Raw genomic sequence first — 18,336 nt, forward strand, 5'->3', positions numbered from 1 at the left:
GGCCTGGCGACAGGGACGCGTCAGTAGGCGCGGCCGGGGGTGCGGGCGACGCGACATCGCTCGGTCCGGCCCGCCCGCGGACTGCCGCGCGCCCCGGCGACCAACCTACTCCCAATCAACTGATACCACTGTCTATGTTCATTCATAAACTGACGATTCACGACCGCCACGTGGCTGATTGATTGGAAGTAAGTAGTATACAACTCGGCACTTAATCTACCTATGTATGGAGCAGTAAGATAGGTAGGAGCCTGACAGAGAGCACTTTCGAAAGAAAGGGATGTAGTTTTACAAACCGTCGTCGAATCTTGATTACTTGAAAGAGGTTTTGAATACATTCATGAAAATTTTCGAGGCTTAATTATCAGCAACAATGAATTTATATAAGAGCGCGGAATTTGGGCCTCGGTCCAAAATTGTTGCTTGGTTTGCCTGCTAATGTGCTCATTTTATAGTTACAATTAAATCTAGTTAACTGGAGTGGTTTATGTTAGTAATCACAAGGAAAATTTTGGTCGTTAAATCTAAAAGATACTTTGTTTCATAGCTGATTATAAAACAATATTTGAACACAATAACAAAAACTATTATTCTAAAATCAATTATGAGCACACGAACTAACCCTCAAACGTACTACAACACCGTTTTAACCGTGATTCAAATTGAAAAAAATATTGCAACACCAAAATATTTTTTCAGAAATTGTACACGAATGTAATACAAGCTGTTGATTTGCATCCGTGCCATAGTCAAAGACGTAATTATGCTAATGATTCTCGACCCAAATCAATAAGAAAATTGGTACGAAAATTTTTTTTTTTTTTTTTTCGGAAATTCGTCAATGCCACCTACCCGTTTTCAAACTCGGCGCGTGTGTTACTGGCCTCAAAACTGTGCTGCGCCCTCACAACGCAACGCAAACACAAAGCATTCGCAACGATCACTCATGAATTTCATTCATAAAATTGGATTATTTCTGAAATACTATGACATTACAATGACATAAAAAGCAGCGCATATTAAGTATTTCCCGTAAACTGTAATTCCAATCGATTATTTACGTATTTTATGCCCTCCTCCTGAAGTATGGCACAAATGCAAATCAACACCTTGTATAATACAAAAACTGACCCACGTATCGAAAATCACGGAAATCATGACAAAACCTTGACTCGATCCGCTCCAACTTGCTAATGATTTGTTAAAGTTTAACCTAGGCACAGGATCATTAGATATTCTCCCAGATAAGAGTTAACGAGTCGGCCCTCTGCGTGACTAAGTTACCCTAGTCACGATCGAACGCTAACTTAAACTTAATAAGTAATATAACTTGAGAAATGATTCAGCTACACCAATATTATAAGTTAGTCACACAATATTATAGAGTTTATTATTCAGTAGTGTGTTTGCGATGTGACTCAATTGCAGAGAAAAGGTACCCAATTCGAATTTATTTTCTTCAGTTTTAGCGCATAAAACTAAATAAGTAATACCTATAATTTGAGAAATGATTCAGCTACACCAATATTATAAGTTAGTCACATATTATTATAAAGGTTATTAGTTGGTAGTCATGATTTACCTAAATGTGTTTGGGATGTGACTCAAGTTCAGAGAAAAGGGTAATTTGAATTGATTTTCTTTTGTTTTGGCGCATAATTGGCTTAAGTATAGCTTGCTGTGTTAGTATTGCAACATATTTTACTAATAATTATATTCGTTAACAGTGTTTAAAGGTACCAAAGTCGTTTATAATCACTAGGAATGATGTGCAATAATAAGAAGCAGGGTTTCCTACACAACTACTGACTGAACAATCGTACTATAATTTATTGGTATTGTAGCATTTTCTGATTTAACTTGTTGGTGATTCTAAAAAATACTGTAAAAGACACCAATATTCTTAATTTACTCTATCTAATCAACAGGTAACACTGATAGAAACACATAAATTAAATTAAGGTACTATCAATTATGAGTAATATGCATAATACACCCAATTTTTTGCTACGATCGATAATAAATTAATCTAATCTTACCGCAGCGGTCACTGGCATCGCTTCCTCAGTCGCCATTTTAATTCAAAACAACCCAAAACACCAATCACATGCACTAAAACCCGGTTCAATTAAATTCAAATTCAGAATTACAATTCGCGAGCTCGCAACGTACGTAACTTCCGGGTAAAATACATTCGATGTTTAAATTACGAAAAAACGCTCACGGCGACAGATTAAACATTCGTTCTTAATTTAAAATTTAAAGCACTTAGCAAAGAGGTGGAGGTTTTAAATTTTTTAAATGTTTATTTAAAGTGTTTGGTTGTTTTTGTTGTGAATGTGGTAGTCGTCCGGTTATGTTTTGTTAACGGAACAGAGTGACGGCTGTTCGAATGGGCGGCAACGCCAGCCAGCGGCCAGCGCACCCGTGTGCGCGAGGGTGGCAGGCCACGGTGCGATTAATTAATCTATACGCAATCTAGGGCACTGAAATATGGGAAATTAATATACCTAATTACTTTTAAAATTTTGTTAAATAAAGGTGTATGTATGCAAAATTGATGCAACGTTATTTTACAAATATCAGTTACATTGTTGATATAAAATAATTTCTCCGGAAAGTATTATATTTCTTCTTCAAATATTCAAAATGTTCAGTTTCTAAAAAAAGGTTCACGTAGTTTATAAGTAACAGTTAATGTGGCTACGGCGTAGCCGGCTTAGATGGCTACGCTGCGTATTCACTTTACATGCATTGAACCCAGTACTCTGATATCACTTGCCAAAAAGAGAGAGAAAAAAACAAGAGGGAATGAATGAATTATGCAAGCGCAGGTTCCTTTTTTTATAATATATTTTTAGAGTACATATACTGCATGTAGCAAAAAACCAGATCATGTTAACTATTCTGTGCAAATCAAAGATATTTTCTCTCTAGTTTAGACAAAAAAATAACAACTCTCGCCGACCAAAGGGTCTAGCAGTTCTAACGCACACCAGTTGCCCGCCGGTCACCGAAGCATATCGTGGCGGCGTGTTTATGTAGGTTAAGACTATATTTTTTCACCTCTCTAGCTTTGGGGAATGTTTCGCGTTTTTATGAGTCCTAATAAATGCTGTAATAATTATTTATTATTTATGTTTATACGCACATCGTAATGTTTGTGGATTGGAAAATAGGTGCTCCATTTTTGGGTAAACCTTAATTTTGGCTGTGAATGAATTCTGTAACCTAAAATTATTTTTAAGCAGCTTTATGTTCTAATAGCCGACCTTTTATTTATGCTCAGTCTATTCGCGATTAATTGATGAGTTTTCAATATTATAAAATTTAAGGTTAGTGTCACCATTATTAAAATATATTAGGGACAGTAAAACTATATGTTTCATAGAAATAGCAAACACCCAAACATGCACACTGTGCCAAAACATAAACACCTACATACGAATAACTACTGAAAAGTAGCTCCTTACTGCAGCTAGCCACGTGTTTTCATATAAACTTCGATTACCTGAGTTTAAAAAGCCTTTTGTGCTATCACCAAATGTCCGTTTCTGTCTCATCTCTTTCTTTATGCTCATGTAAAAACTGACGTGTATCTAAAATTGTATTAAGGTAATGATAGTGTAGTTGTGAAACGACATAATATTTATAGATTTTTTCGTATTTTTCTTAGATTTTACAAAACAAAAAAAAAAAACATTTTTGTCGCTATCTCGCAAGTCACATAAGTCCTTAGACGTTTTTTTCATTTACAATTCAGTTTTTCAAAAAGAAAAATAGCTACTTTTCAGCAGACAAACCCACAGCAATAATAAGTATTTAACAAAGAAAGTAATGAGGTTACTCTAGTTAGTTTTATTCATTAGACCAGTAATTACTGGCTCACTTTAATGGTACGTGCGAATAATAAGTGGTGACGAATTCTCAGGATTTTGCTCAACACGGTATGTGTGTGATTTAGCAAATTATGTAGTATTAGAAGACCTAATTATTCAGAGTTATTGAAAAACATTTTATATATTTTGTCTGTATGGAAGCAAGCTTTGTTGCCTGGGATTAATTGCTGATTCTTACAAAGTGCATTTTTATTAGGAAAAAGGTACCTAATAAAAAAAAAAAACTAGTCCATAAATAGTTTTTCTCCCGACTAAGGGAAACTTCAATCCTCCTGTAATGTGTGCTGTTCAACTCATTTCGATGAGTCAATCAGTGAAAACGTGATCGAGGAACAATCATCGAACAAACTTTCACATTTATTTGTTTCACCCGTTTCCCATAATGTACTACTGTCCGGACCACCGGTATAAAAATAGCCGATGTTACTTGGGAAGTGTGTAGCTTTCCAATGGTGAAAGATATTTTTCAAATTTTATTAGTAGTTTCTGTGCCTTTAGGGTACAAACAAAGGAAAAATGTTTCTCCTTTATTTTATTAGTGTAGGTTCATGTTTGCTTATGGAATTACTGATCACAGTATTAAATGTAATTTGGCAACAATATAAAGTTATTATAATAATCACTATAAATGCCATTTAACGTGGTCTGTGACATTTGCAAGCTCAGTCAATTTGCATAAACTATAAGACGTTAAATATTGTGTTCTCGCGTGATTCGAGAGCTGTGTATGTTTTGCAAATAAAGCTTTCAGTTGAATAAGTATGGTTAATTTAGTAAAATATATTGTATGAAATCAATCAGAGTTAAAAACGACATTGTTGAAAAAAAACGAAAAAGTTTTTTTTGTGACTCCCGTTTATTATGTTTTTGAGGGATGCTTGCAATTTTATGTCAACCTTTAAAAGTACGTTTATGTTTAATACCGAACTAAAATAATTATATACATTTTAAATAATGGCGTTATCTAAATAATAAGTGTAATCGATTTCATTGCTTTCCAATTTAAAATGACAAATTGACGAGACACTACGAAACCCGTAGCACTTTCGTAGCGCTACGATATTTCACTCGTAGTAGCGATACCTACGATAATTGATACCGATGGAAAATTAAATGATTAGTTTCTTCATTATAATCTGCAGTTAGTACAAAAGCTTAATGTATAGCAAACAGTGTCGTGTCGGCACTTCGGAAATGCTTTTTTCCTTAAAGCTCAGCCGTTTGAGGAACAAACAAGCGCTAGTTACCTCCAATTACGTATAGAATGTCCGTTTCGTTCTTGACCCAATTCTGAGCTAAATAGCATTTTGTCACAAAAACTTAAAATCTTCGGCATTTCCTTTGTTTTATTGTAGTCGTTGCTACGACTCGTAGCTGTGCTACGGCGTAGCGCTACGACGCATAAACTGATCGTAGTTCGTAGTTTGTAGGATATTATTTGAGTATATTAATGGCAGTGTAATTAAGGTAATTCTCTCTAAGCATTAGTAGAGATTTATCTATACATTAATTAATGTTTTGTTACATAAAAAAAAACAAATTATTCACTGTTAAGTTAAATATTAGAGGTAAAAATTACAATTTAGATAAGATTTTGGTCACATTAACGGTTGACCTTCTAAGTTTAGCAATACTAATAACACAGAGACGCGTTTATTATAATAACAATGTACAAAAGTAATGAATAACGTATCGCGGCCGATTGTTTGCCGATAACTTGCTTATGGAGGTCAACACGCACTGACAACTAACATTTGTTATTTCCTTGTTATTTTGTGTAACAAAGCTGATATACAAATGGCTGAAGTTTTTTTTTTTGATGTAAATGATTTCACGGTATGTGCCAGACAGCGGCTAGTGGTAGGTATTATCAAGCTAGAACATATAGGTAATATTGTGTTATTTATATTAAAATTAATATTTATTGGAGTTAAACACTGGTAAGTGATTTTACGAAAAGCAGGCAAATAAAATCAAAAAGAAAGTTCTATCAATAACCACATACCGTGTTTATTACCTACCTATTCAAAAGTCATATTTTCAAATACATTAGTAGTGCAGATACATTTTCGAAACGCATAGCCGGGACTAGAGGATATGTGATATTACATAGTATATTGATAAAAAGCCAATGTATGTAGTTAATAAAGTAAATATCACAATACATAAACACCATTGTTGAGTAAACACATCAATCGCCAGCCAATAATGAAAGCCTACCACTCAAATCCCCTCCAACCCAATTCCACCCTACTCCCTTGTATTACAGTTCATTTTAGATCAACATGTTATTGAGTGACAAGCTCTGAGTGACACCACTGTCATAATATCAGGCATCCGGCTTGTGATTGGTTGAATATTTGTTAGATGTAGGCCCGCCCGTGGGTAAGCCCGCCCAGTCAGTAGGAGAAAACTCGGGTTGCTTAGCAACGGACGTTGTTATTTACTCGGGTAGATATTTTTTTGTATTTTACAAAGAGGGGGTGTTTTTTCCTGGTTATTAACTTGTATTACAGGAAAAAGGTTTTTGATCACTTAGAGATAACTAACAATAATAACGTTGACGATTGAATACAATTTATTTCTCAAAAGGAACATAAAGAATTCATACTTTTATTTTTTCTTTGGTTGGCCAAGTATGAATAGCTATTACCTCCTTGCTTGCTTTAAGGATAAATAACAAAGACAACCACTATAATTTGTTTGTTTATCTGCTTAGATATGTTTTAGATCAACGTAATATTTATTGCTACCGCTCTTAAGTTAAACTCACTTTTATTTAAACTAGCGTAAGGCCACATCAAAATTAGGTATATACCCCTATACTAACATAACATATTATGCCTTAAAATAATTATGTAATTCGGCTAATAGCTAACCTAAGCCTTTTTGACGAATTTACGTAAAACACCAAAATTCACTTAATCGATTGATCTAAACACGCTTTTGGTGTTTATAAGAGTTACTTAGTAGTTTCCTATTAGCTCAAGGCTGAGACGATAAGGGACCTACCTACTTACTCTATAATGACCCAAAGAGCTTGACCCGCTGAAAGTTTAATTTTTTATTGCCCATCAAAATTATGAAGCTCAGGGAATAATGTAATTGGCTACCTGGAAAATTTGTTTGAATTCCAATAAAAATCTCTTTCATCATCGTCATTAATTCATCTAAATACTGTCAACATAATTATTCCATACTGACAGAAGTCTGTAAGATTGTTCGAAAGAAGATACATATGTGGGTCAGTTGCAGAAAGATCCATTCTTTCTTGTCAACTTTATCTTTGTTCTTTCTTTGTTGGCTTTAATTTTAATGGACCTTTCTGCAACTGGTAGGGGTTAGATAGGGCAGTCGCTCCTTGTAAAGTAATGGTACCCAGCTATATCCGGGAAGACTGGAAGCCGACCCCAACATAGTTCGGAAAAAAGCTCGGAGGATGATTTCTGCAACTGATTTTGGGTTGAGTCTATATGAATATCAGAGATAAATAAAAGTTCAGAACTCCACTGGTAAATTATATTGTTCCAAGCAAGACACACAAAATGATTATACAAAAGTTAGGTTTTACAAAAGTTCCGGCCCGGCACACCGTTATACGAAGACTGGCTTATATTCTAATTTAAGGAGGGAATAGCAATATGATACGACGCCCTACGCACACAGCCATGCACATGCATTTACATAGGTGTATACGTGAGTGTCCCTACAACTGATAATCCTTTCATAAAAATTCAAAGTAATACAGAACTTAAGTGATACCAGTGAGTTATAGATGAATCATTGAGTGACCCATACATAAGTGACCATAAAAAATATCTTAAATTCGCCTTTTTTCAAATAAACTTACTTATTGCTTTGAACCTCACCTACTGCTTCACTCATTTTAATGAATAGCCGTCGGTAGTAGTAGTTACAGACTTATATTTGCTACGTGTTTCAATGACGACCTTTTCAATCTCTATTACTTTACTCTAACTGGGCAATTTTTATCGGTTGGTTTTAGAAATGATCGTGTTTTTCTAATCAAAGATTAGATGTTACGCATGAGATTAAACTAATGCTAAGTTAGGTAACCTAGAAAGGCTTTCTATATTTATAGGTTTTTTGGTAAGTTAATTAAGTTTTTTTTTTTCGAAATAAATCGATGACCATCAAAGCCTTTCTCCTTCTACCTGTGCCTTAGAATGGTCTAGCCATAAAACTTTGTCTTTATACCTATCATTATTAAAGTAACCTACTATAACAATCGTAATTTCATACGACCCGCCAAATATGCAAAGAAAATAAGGGCGCACGACACATTCGTGACACCATAACAGCATAGCGTGTAATTCATCTGAAACACCACAACTGAATACCAACTCTTATGTCCTACGAAATAAGGTTGTAAATCGATTGTTTCATGAATAAAGAAAGAATGGTAGTGTTCTTGTATTTCGTAGAAACGATGGCTAGACGAAATAAACGTCGCTTATGACGTTTGGCCTACTTAGGTACCTACGAGATTTATCGAGTATGACGAGAAGTGATTTTTTTTTTCAGCGTTTTACTCGGTAATTGCAAGTCTAGACGATGGAATCTATGTAATGTGTACCTACTGACGCAGGAGCTATTAGTTTTGCAAGTTGCGAAGTATGGCTAGCTTGGGAACCTGTTTTTTTGCCACGTGTATTGGATTTGTGACGTCAAACGCTACCTACATGTAACACCCTGTACCTACTCTAAAATGGAGTAACTTCTGCTTGGATTTATGACCAAAAAATGAGGCTCAGAAGAAAGAAGGCGGTAAGGTGTTATCTATTAGATACTTTTCTATTTATAAATAAAACACCAGAACTTCTTGATTGCATTTATTCAAAGTTAACAAAATAAAAAAAAATACAAAGATATTTGTACCATCAATCATCTCTGTTTTTCTTCTTCTTTTTCCTTTTAGGAGCTTCACTTACTTCTACATCTACAATATTGTCGCTGGTAATATCTGAAACTTCTTTGTCATGATTTTTAGATTTGTTTTTCTGAACTTTCTTTTCAGATTCTTCTTCCTCAATTTCCACTTCATTCTCTCTTTGCTTTTTTCTTTTCTTCTTTTTAGTTACTTCTACGATATCATTGCTTATATTGTCATCTGTATTTGTATTAATTTCAAGTTCTTGACTATCTTTATTTTTATCTTTCTTCTTTTTCTTTTTAGGGATTACTTCTTCAGAGTCTACAGCTAACTCGTTAAGTTGTTCCGTAATATTGTTAACTGGTTGATTAGTTTCGTCATTTTGACGTTTCTTTTTCTTCTTTTTTGGAGCCTCTGCTTGTTCCATGTCTAAATTATGATTAGTATCAGGATCTGTGTTTTGATTGTCATCTGTTTCATGTTTTTGTTTCTTCTTTTTTGATTTTGGTTTTTCCTCATCTATGAATTCTTCATCAATTTCAACATCCTCAGTAACTTGATTCTCATCTGATCGATTCTTACTTTTCTTCTTCTTATTAGATTCTTCAGCTTCATCATCAGATTTCCCTTTATTAACCGCAATCCACTCTTTCTGTGCTTTCTTTTCATGATTCAAACTCTTTTCTAGATCCTTTTGGTCCCTATCAAGAACGGCCAAGAAGAATCCTGTCGTGAAATCGGAGTCTGGTTTGGCGTACATACACCTTGTTCCCATGCTGCCATACATACCTGATCCAAAGTTGTTCCACTGTCCTTTTAGGAGTTCCTTGACATCTTGGACCCTCCATTTAGCTCTGGAAGTCTTGACTACATTGGTGATGACTCTTTCGTTCTCTTCAGGGAATAGGGAGCAAGTACTGTAGACTATGCGTTTGGCTTTTGGGAAGGCGTTCATGGCGTGTTTTAGGAATTTCTCTTGTAAAGATGTCAGTTTGGCGAGCCTTGTACTTTCTATGTAGCTGTGAACGCAGAAATCCATGCCTGGGAAAAGAAGTAACGAGTTGTTTATGGTCATGCCACTTTGTATGTTTCAGTTAAATATTTGTTATAATAAGTGAACCTAATTTGTCTCTGTCTATAAGGGTGCAAGTAGCTTGCGCATTTTGAGGCACATGCGCAGGTTATATGCATTTTAAAAACGTGCGGATCTAGCGATTCGCGCATGTGCCAAAGCAAAATATCCACCCACGTGCTCTTATCACTTGTCACATGCGCATGTTAACTTGCTCCAGCTACTTGCACAGTGTAGGTGCACCCTAACGTAATCTTGAAATGATGTGATTTTATCACAAAGATATTTACCTGATCCTGAACAACTTGGATCCAGCAGAATATATTCAACATCATCCATATCTCCCCTTTTGATTTCTAACGCGTCTCGATGCAGTGTCTCCACGCATGTGGAGCCAGTTTTAGTAACAAAATCATGTAGTACTTGATATCTCTTCTCGTTTCTCTCGACTGCGAATACTCGACCCTGGAGATAAAATAGGTAGCTTCATAAATATATTGTTATCTTGAAATTGTCTCGTTAAATATCCACGTTATAGATGTGTAAGGAAATACCAGATCATAATGTGAGTTCATGGAACATTTTTTGATAGATAGGCTACTTTCATTACAATGTTCCTCTTTCAAAAGTAGGAATGTTGTTGAAGCTGAACAACTCAACTACCTTGTCATTGGGTAATTAAGTGACCTATTTTTATTAGAATTACTATAACGTCATTAGGTACATAGAGTATTAAATTTGTATAATGCAGTGGTTTCAACAATTATTTTTATTGCATGGCAAATTAGTGCTACTTAGGTTTTATGTTCTCATATATTTATTGCCATTACCACTAAATTATACTTGCGTATTGTTTTATTAGCAGTTTAATTAATTAGAAGCCTTTGACTATTATTTACAGCACTCCAATATATTTATAGAAGTTAATGCATTAGTCGCATAAAACTCGAACACAGCTAGATTTTTGTGTCTGCTTATGCATCACAATTATTCTAGGTGGATTGTTGTTGTTAAAAGTAGCACCACTTGCTGTGCTTTTACACTAACAGATTTTCCGCTCGGTTGGTCGCTCGGTTTTGATACACCCGTAAAATCTGCTAGTGTGAAACCACTGCAAGTGGTGCTGTTTAACAACATTACACGTGTATAGGTAATACGGCCATTATATAGTTAAACTTATGAGCAGATAGAAAACAAAATCAACTCACAGTATTTCTAATATAAGCAGCTAGCTGTGTAGTCTTCATGCCAGGAGCTGCACACATGTCCAGCACCACGCTACCTGGAGGAGGAGCCAGCAAGTGGACTGCCATTGCTGTAGCCTGAAATTTTAAGTGTGGGTAGTAAGTATACATAATCAACCAATAGTGCACACTGAAGATATAATGTAGAAACTAGTGAAAGATTATGAAGTTAGGTTTGCGATTATAAAGACGAAAACCATTTATATTAATGTAAATCACAAAGAAAATTGTGATAGAAAAGTATTGCATTTGGACATAAACCCATTTTATTTGTTGCATGCAAGTAAGAGATTCAGGAATCAATCATACAAACCTCCCCACTCAGAGACATTTAATGATTACTTAAGCCATTCCTTAGTGAAAGATTTGTATGACATTCCGTCACTAAGGAGTGACTTAAGTAATCATTAAATGTCTCTGAGTGGGGAGGTAAGACCTCTATTTTAAAACGACTTGTTTTACTAAATTAACCGCAGGTAGGTCCTACATACCTTGTCCTGTAAAATAATCTTATTCTCCAAATACAACTCATGTTCATGCAGTTTCGTCCCAGCAGAGAATACAAACATCGTCTTCACATGATAGTCTTGTGTAAAATCATACTCGGTAAGATTCTGTATTTGTTCAAGATAGTCATTGTACGAGCCAGATGTGCACCGAATGAACCGATACCCCTCGTCTTGGAAAGCTCTGATGGCATCTGATGTTGTCAATAGATTTGTGTTGATGCGTACATATCTTGGTCTGGGAGCCGCTATGTGAATAAGAAAAGTAAAAACGAAATGTATTTTTTATGTAATATTTATATGTTAGTGTTAAGTTAATAAGTTATTAAATTAACTTGAGAATTGTAAGTTATTTTGTAACCTAAGTTAGTGGATGGTGGCAGTCAAAAAAGTGGTTTACTGATCAGGCTAAGGAAGAATAGATTCTAATATAGTGCCCACACACAAAAAAAAAAATTTTCTTCTGAATATGTATAAGGAAATGTTTATTATTACTGCTGCATTAACTTGAATCAAGAGATTTTTTGGGAGAGGTTAAGGCATAAAAGTAAAATAAAAACTGAGCCATTACTTTCTATAATTTAATAATAGCTAACTATTAAATATTGTTATGCACATGACAGATTTTTATACATCTGAAAACAAAACATGTATTTGTTCATTGCACTTGCTAACACACACAATTTTAAGTATACATTTAAAAGCAGATATTTTAATACTGTGTTTAAAAAGGAATGTTCGTAAATGTGTCAATCATTCTTCAGGTTCAAATTGCTCCTTGCTGGGGTAACTTCAGAGCCCACTGGTGGATAAGCGTGCTGGTCTATTTCATTACCGTCCTCATCATACTCTTTCTCATGGTATGCTTTATAAACATACGCAACTATTATAATGTTCACTACCACTACAGAAGACGCTACGGACCAAGCATTCACCATAAATGTTTCCCCTGGATAGTTTTCAGTAAGTACATGCCGTACAGCAAAAAACGCGATAAACGGTAACGTAAACATAGCAACACTGTATAGAAAGAGGTTAGCCAACACTATTACAGCCTGTTTCGTTTGCTTTGAGAGTAAAGGGGCAGGAGCATCGCCTGCGTCTGCCATCGCGCTTAGTTAATGTCGGAATTAGATCTGAAAAAGAATAAAAAAGAATTACCTTGGGTCTTCAAGTCATCTTGATGGTCAGATGTGTATTTCTCAAACTGGTCTTTGTACGAGAGGACTGTTTGCTCCGGCTTGCTCTTGCCAGGTAATGCCTTTTTGCCGAACAGGAGTTCTGCTGTGAGAATTTTGGCAAGCCATGGGTCTAAACGTGACTCATTCTCTAATATTTTACAATTCTCAAATATTTTGTCAATGTCACTCGCATGTTTGATTGTTTCTGTTATCAGTGCAAAAAGCACATTTGTCCTCTGTAAATAATTGACAAACTAATAGTAGAAATGTACAAATTGAGTGAATAAGTTACAATTCTTGAGGAATGAGGGAATACTCACGAAATGCCGAAGTTTATCGTCGTACAATAGGGTTTTGACGCTGCCGCCTTCAGTAGAAACTTTCTTAAAGATATTTGCAGCTATTTTGTAATGTCTTGGTACTTTGACTGAATGTTCGAACATTTTATTTAACGCGATACATTCATAAAAAGATTTTAATTGCTAAATAACATTGCCCAACCAACAAAAAATATTGTCACGAGACTATTGTCAAATGAATATTTTTTAGGTTAAAATGCGTTCATGAGCGTACTGAAAAATATCATTATTTTATTATGTGATATGATTTTTAATTATTTTAGTATCATTAAATGATTTTTATTTTTCAAAATGATCAAATATTTGTAATTTAGGATTTTGATTAAATTGAGATTCTTGATTGAGATTCTCATACCCTGAAAAATACGTAAATTTTCCTAATCGAGTAAATATAACTTAAAATACAATGAATAATAGCCAATTTTTTCTTTGAATATTATTTTGAAGTTCAATTAAAATAATCAATTATAAAGTAATCAGAATCACTAATCAATCATTAAATTAAATAGCTCTATGGCTCGATCATAGAAGAAAGAAATAGAAGAAAACTATATCAGTACCATAAACAATTTACTTTGCTCATAGTTTGTTGCACGTAATCTTTATTTACAATTTCACGAAAACATATTTTAATAATTTACGTTCGTACATTTATTACTTAATGAATTATGTAAACATTTTATGAAAAGGTAATTAAAAATATGTCTTCCACATTGTTGTGATGTTGTTTGTGTAATATTATCGTTGACAGTTTCGTTTCGAATGGCGATATGCCCATCGTAAAATACCAGGAAATGCTATGATTCAACATCGTTGCGGTTTCAATAACAGTGACTGATGTGTTGTGGGCATTGTTTTCAGTTGGGGACAGTGACCGGGTCGCTGCAGACGCAAGTTATCAGTGAAAGTTCGTAAAATGTCGCGGGGGTAATTTGAGTAACCTGGGAAAATAATACCAAAACAATGGTTCCTGCGCCGAGTTGCCCGTTTACGTGGGACTACTGGACGGCCTCGCCGTCAGATGTGGTGGAGCTCACGTGCCTGCTGCCGAACTCTGTTTACATTCCTCTGAGGATAAGCTGGGATGCCACTCTTCAGGATGTCAAAGAGGTTAGTGACAAGAAACACCCTTGCGTGACTCACGCCTCTCGCCGACGATATTTTGACTGCATTTTGGGAAAGTGGGTCAGAGTATTGAGTAACATGTTTACAGATACATTTGTTAGGTACATTTAGAAAGTAGTTTACATTGTTTACAAAACCATGCATTATTTTTTTAATCATGTAGGTAGATCTATAAATGTTCTAGAATTTAAGACAAAAAAATGTTTTGGATACTTTACTGGCTATCAAAAGTTCAAAGTATCAATGTTGTAAACTTCCTAAAAAGGATACTGAATAGATTAGAACATCTGTAAATATATTTCTATTGTATTTATAATCAACTCCTTATATAGTAAACACAAGTTCACATTGTCAATCAAACATTTCCTGTTATTGCACTTATTTTTATATTCACCCTTTGTATTGGGGAAATAGTCCAGTAATATAGATTTAATCTCATTTAGAGAACAGGATGATGCATTCATCCCATTTACATAAATATTGAATAATATCATGAGGTAATGTGTTTACTGATTAGAAACATAAATATGATATCATTATGTGCTATGACTCGGTACATCCATATGAGGTTGATGCACAAAAAGATCCTTATTGGTATCAACAAAGAAATCGAAAGTTATGGGATGGTGTCTCTAACTACATATTATACCTATTTATATTTTAAGTTAACATACAAATATGTTAATGACTGGGTTATCTAGTAAACAGCATTGAAATTACATTTCAAGTTCAACATAATTCACTGAATTCAAGGCTATATCTGTTTTATACAATACAAATTGTAGAAAAAACTAACAAATGTAAAATGGACGTAGTTATGCAGAAACGTTCCAACCCACTGTACGCGTAAATGCTTATATCTCAAATTAAACTTGAATTTGAGATATAAGCATTTACGCGTTTCAGTTGTATTCTTTTTTATTCTGACTAGTAAAGGTACTAGAGGTTTTATTGTTGAATTATATTGAGTTTAGATAACCATATGCTAAATTTTAGGCTGTTCAATCACAATAACTCGATTTCGGGTGACTTGTGGGTTGGAACGTTTCTGCATAACTACGTCCAAATATAGCTAACATTGACTTGTTATGTTTGAGAGCATCTGTAGTTTTCTTATTTACCATCTGAAAAGGGGAATTCGTAAATTGTACATTGCTACCTACCCTCCATTTCAACCATTTATCCTTTATATGAGATACTTGCATACTAGGTTCCATGTATTCCAAAATTGAAAGTTCGTAGAACACTATTAGAGCAATCCAATTGCATAGGACATTCTTGTTGAGGTTTTATTTAGCTAGGACACTCTGGGCAGCTCTGAATATACACAGTAGTATTAGATAGAGCTATGAGTATAAACCGGAATAATTTCTTTTCAGGACATATGGGACAGGGCCGTCAACTATCCCCTCTTTGGGATGTTGCACGAGATGTCCAGCTACGTCTTCCAGTTCGTCAACTCCTTGGCGGTACTGGAGGAGGTGGACGATGAGAATAAGCGCATCCGTGACATAAAGCCAGTATGCGGTGTGCTTATGATTGTCAAAAAGTCCATTGAGAGACCTGGAGAGCAGTTGCTGAACACACACATTAGTCATTTAATTGGAAAGCGTAAGTATTTGGTCAAATTAACCTGATTTTTAAAAAATATAATATTTCTATATAATTTTGTTCTAAAAATAAACAATAGTTTTTTGTTAATGAAACAAGTTAATTAGTTATTCTATTTTGATATTGCATACTTGTTTACAATATTCTTTGTCTAGACAGTTGCAAAAGGTTACCAAAACTAGCTCACCTTTACTAGAGCGTTTCTGTTCTGATCAAAGTCCATTCGCTAAACTTTCCTAGTTTTACCATACTTAAAATATCTTCCTTACATAGTAGGAAAAGTATTCATAGAAATAGACTGTCTAGTTTGTAGGTATTTTTAGGGTTCCGTAGCCAAAATGGCAAAAACGGAACCCTTATAGTTTCGTCATGTCCGTCTGTCCGTCTGTCCGTCTGTCACAGCCGATTTACTCGGAAACTATAAGTACTACAGTGATGAAATTTGATGGGAATATGTGTTGTATGAACCGCTACAAAAATATGACACTAAATAGTAAAAAAAAGAATTGGGGGTGGGGCCCCCCATACATGTAACTGAGGGATGAAATTTTTTTTTTCGATGTACATACCCGTGTGGGGTATCAATGGAAAGGTCTTTTAAAATGATATAAAGTTTTCTAAAAAACATTTTTCTTAAAGTGAACGGTTTTTGAGATATCAGCTCTCAAAGTCGTAAAAAGTATGTCCCCCCCCCCTCTATTTTTATAACTACGGGGTATAAAATTCTAAAAAAAATAGAGGTGATGCATGCTAATTAACTCTTTCAACGATTTTTGGTTTGATCAAAGTATCTCTTATAGTTTTTGAGATAGGTTGATTTAACTGTAATTTACGGAACCCTTCGTGCACGAGTCCGACTCGCACTTGGCCGGTTTTTTTAAAATTTGATTAATTTATGCTGATTTATTATTAATTATTACTTGGGTTTTCCAGTTAAATCATTCAATAAAATATTCTAAAATAATTAATGCCGCGATTTATACACTAATCATTATTTCGTTACATAACTATATGAATGAATGATAAGGTCCCATCCACAGAGGTTGTTGACCTTTTACATACGAATACATAACGCGTATCTAATATCCGTCGTAACGTTTTGCGACAAACTAAACTACTGATTGTACAATTGTTTATTGTATATTGAATTGATAAGGTTATTAATTGTTACAACACTATTCTATGCGTTATAAAGCCAAAGTTTGAATAAAGGCGCATCTCCATGTTGTCAAGGCCAATTAAAACATATTCTATTAAAAAGTCTGAGAATTTAGACCACAACATCATATGCAGGTGTAGTTATTTAAAGCTAGCTAATCGTAGAAAATTGATTCATTAAGTATTTAGTTACCTTGCATAAAAAAATTAACTATAGATCTTTTCGCCAGTAATTTTCTGGTAACATTTCTCATCGTCACATTATTTTTTGGCTTTCGTTGCGAGCTGAAGAAAAACCCACCCACGTTCCAATTTGAATCCTGCCGTGTTCCAGGGTTCGTCTTCCCCACAAATTCTTTATAATTTATTTATTATCTTTTTCTTCAACAGGCCTCAATGAATTCGACGACATCCGAAGTTCGGAAGTCAATGACTTTCGGATGCGCATGCGATACCTAGCCGAAGAGAGCCTCTTCAAGCGAGCACAGAGTACCAGGCTTGAAAGACTCCGGTACCAGTGCCCTCCGAGACTGGCTGATCATCCAGAGACGCCGACCACTTTGAATACGAACCTCAATCAACACTGCTTCTTGCTCGTCACCAAGTTTGCAAACTCTGAGGTAAATGGACTGTTCATTTGTTTACGTTTCATTCATTAATAATACCTGCAATGGTTATCATTGTGAATGGAGTGTTTTTATTAATAGTTCTTACTATGCTGTGTTCATTGATATAGGGCATGGCTTAGCGTTAATAGGTAAGAGTAACTAAACTGTTTGGCAATCTTGCGTCTTTCCTGATGTCTTTACGTGGTCAACTGTTACATAGGAAGAGTGTATCTCTGAAAAATATACCACGCTTATACCAGATAAATTTTAAATGAAGAAGCTATGCTATAACAAGGTCCAAAGTTCAAAGAAATGTTGATACAGTAGTGTGAATCAATGAATGTACATTTTCTACGTGTTTATGAAATTCGAAGTTACGAAGGAGTTTGCAATTCGAGAGCTAAACTGCTTCTTGTTTATGGTACTGCAACCTGTGTAATGTTTGCTTGACTTACTTACCTTCTTACTTAGAGAACTACTTACTTTTTATTTAGAGAGAGAGAGAGAGACCCTCTCTTTTTTGCTAGTCGCAAATGTCGTACAAAAATATATAGAAAAATGTGCTGCTGAAACTACATGCTAAATTGTTGCGCTCAGGTTTAATTTTTAATATTATCATAGTTATGTACCTATTTCAGGAAAATAAAAGGTACCTGTAAAAATGATAACGTATACGGTC

At 34.7% G+C, this 18,336-nt stretch overlaps 2 protein-coding genes across 4 annotated transcripts in view; one reads left to right on the forward strand and one right to left on the reverse strand.

Moving 5' to 3' along the window:
- Positions 1–8,739: 8,739 nt before the first annotated feature.
- LOC124631181 (28S rRNA (cytosine-C(5))-methyltransferase) lies at positions 8,740–13,351 on the reverse strand. Of its 2 annotated transcripts, XM_047165408.1 has the most exons (6): positions 13,117–13,351; positions 12,777–13,032; positions 11,601–11,863; positions 11,074–11,187; positions 10,156–10,330; positions 8,740–9,834 (listed from the first exon to the last, which is right to left on the reverse strand). In XM_047165408.1, the coding sequence occupies exons 1-6, from the start codon at positions 13,237–13,239 to the stop codon at positions 8,801–8,803; spliced, it is 1,965 nt and encodes a 654-aa protein (XP_047021364.1). In that variant the 5' UTR covers positions 13,240–13,351; the 3' UTR covers positions 8,740–8,800. The 2 variants fall into 2 exon arrangements, 1 of the variants encoding a protein (XP_047021364.1); XR_006984485.1 differs by lacking the exons at positions 8,740–9,834; positions 10,156–10,330; positions 11,074–11,187; positions 11,601–11,863; positions 12,777–13,032 and adding an exon at positions 12,183–12,751 and having other exon boundaries at positions 13,117–13,331.
- A 364-nt stretch (positions 13,352–13,715) lies between these two features.
- Positions 13,716–18,336, forward strand: part of LOC124630988 (phosphatidylinositol 4,5-bisphosphate 3-kinase catalytic subunit delta isoform) — a 29,268-nt gene continuing 24,647 nt past the window's right edge. Inside the window, exons 1-4 of one of the 2 annotated variants that reach the window (XM_047165053.1) lie at positions 13,716–13,844; positions 14,017–14,265; positions 15,660–15,891; positions 17,440–17,669. In XM_047165053.1, coding sequence (XP_047021009.1) covers positions 14,119–14,265; positions 15,660–15,891; positions 17,440–17,669 — 609 coding nt within the window. In that variant the 5' untranslated portion in view covers positions 13,716–13,844; positions 14,017–14,118. The other variant, XM_047165052.1, reaches the window with a different exon arrangement.

This window comes from Helicoverpa zea, chromosome 6 (genome assembly GCF_022581195.2).
Source record: "Helicoverpa zea isolate HzStark_Cry1AcR chromosome 6, ilHelZeax1.1, whole genome shotgun sequence".
NCBI classification, from domain to species: Eukaryota; Metazoa; Arthropoda; class Insecta; order Lepidoptera; family Noctuidae; genus Helicoverpa; species Helicoverpa zea.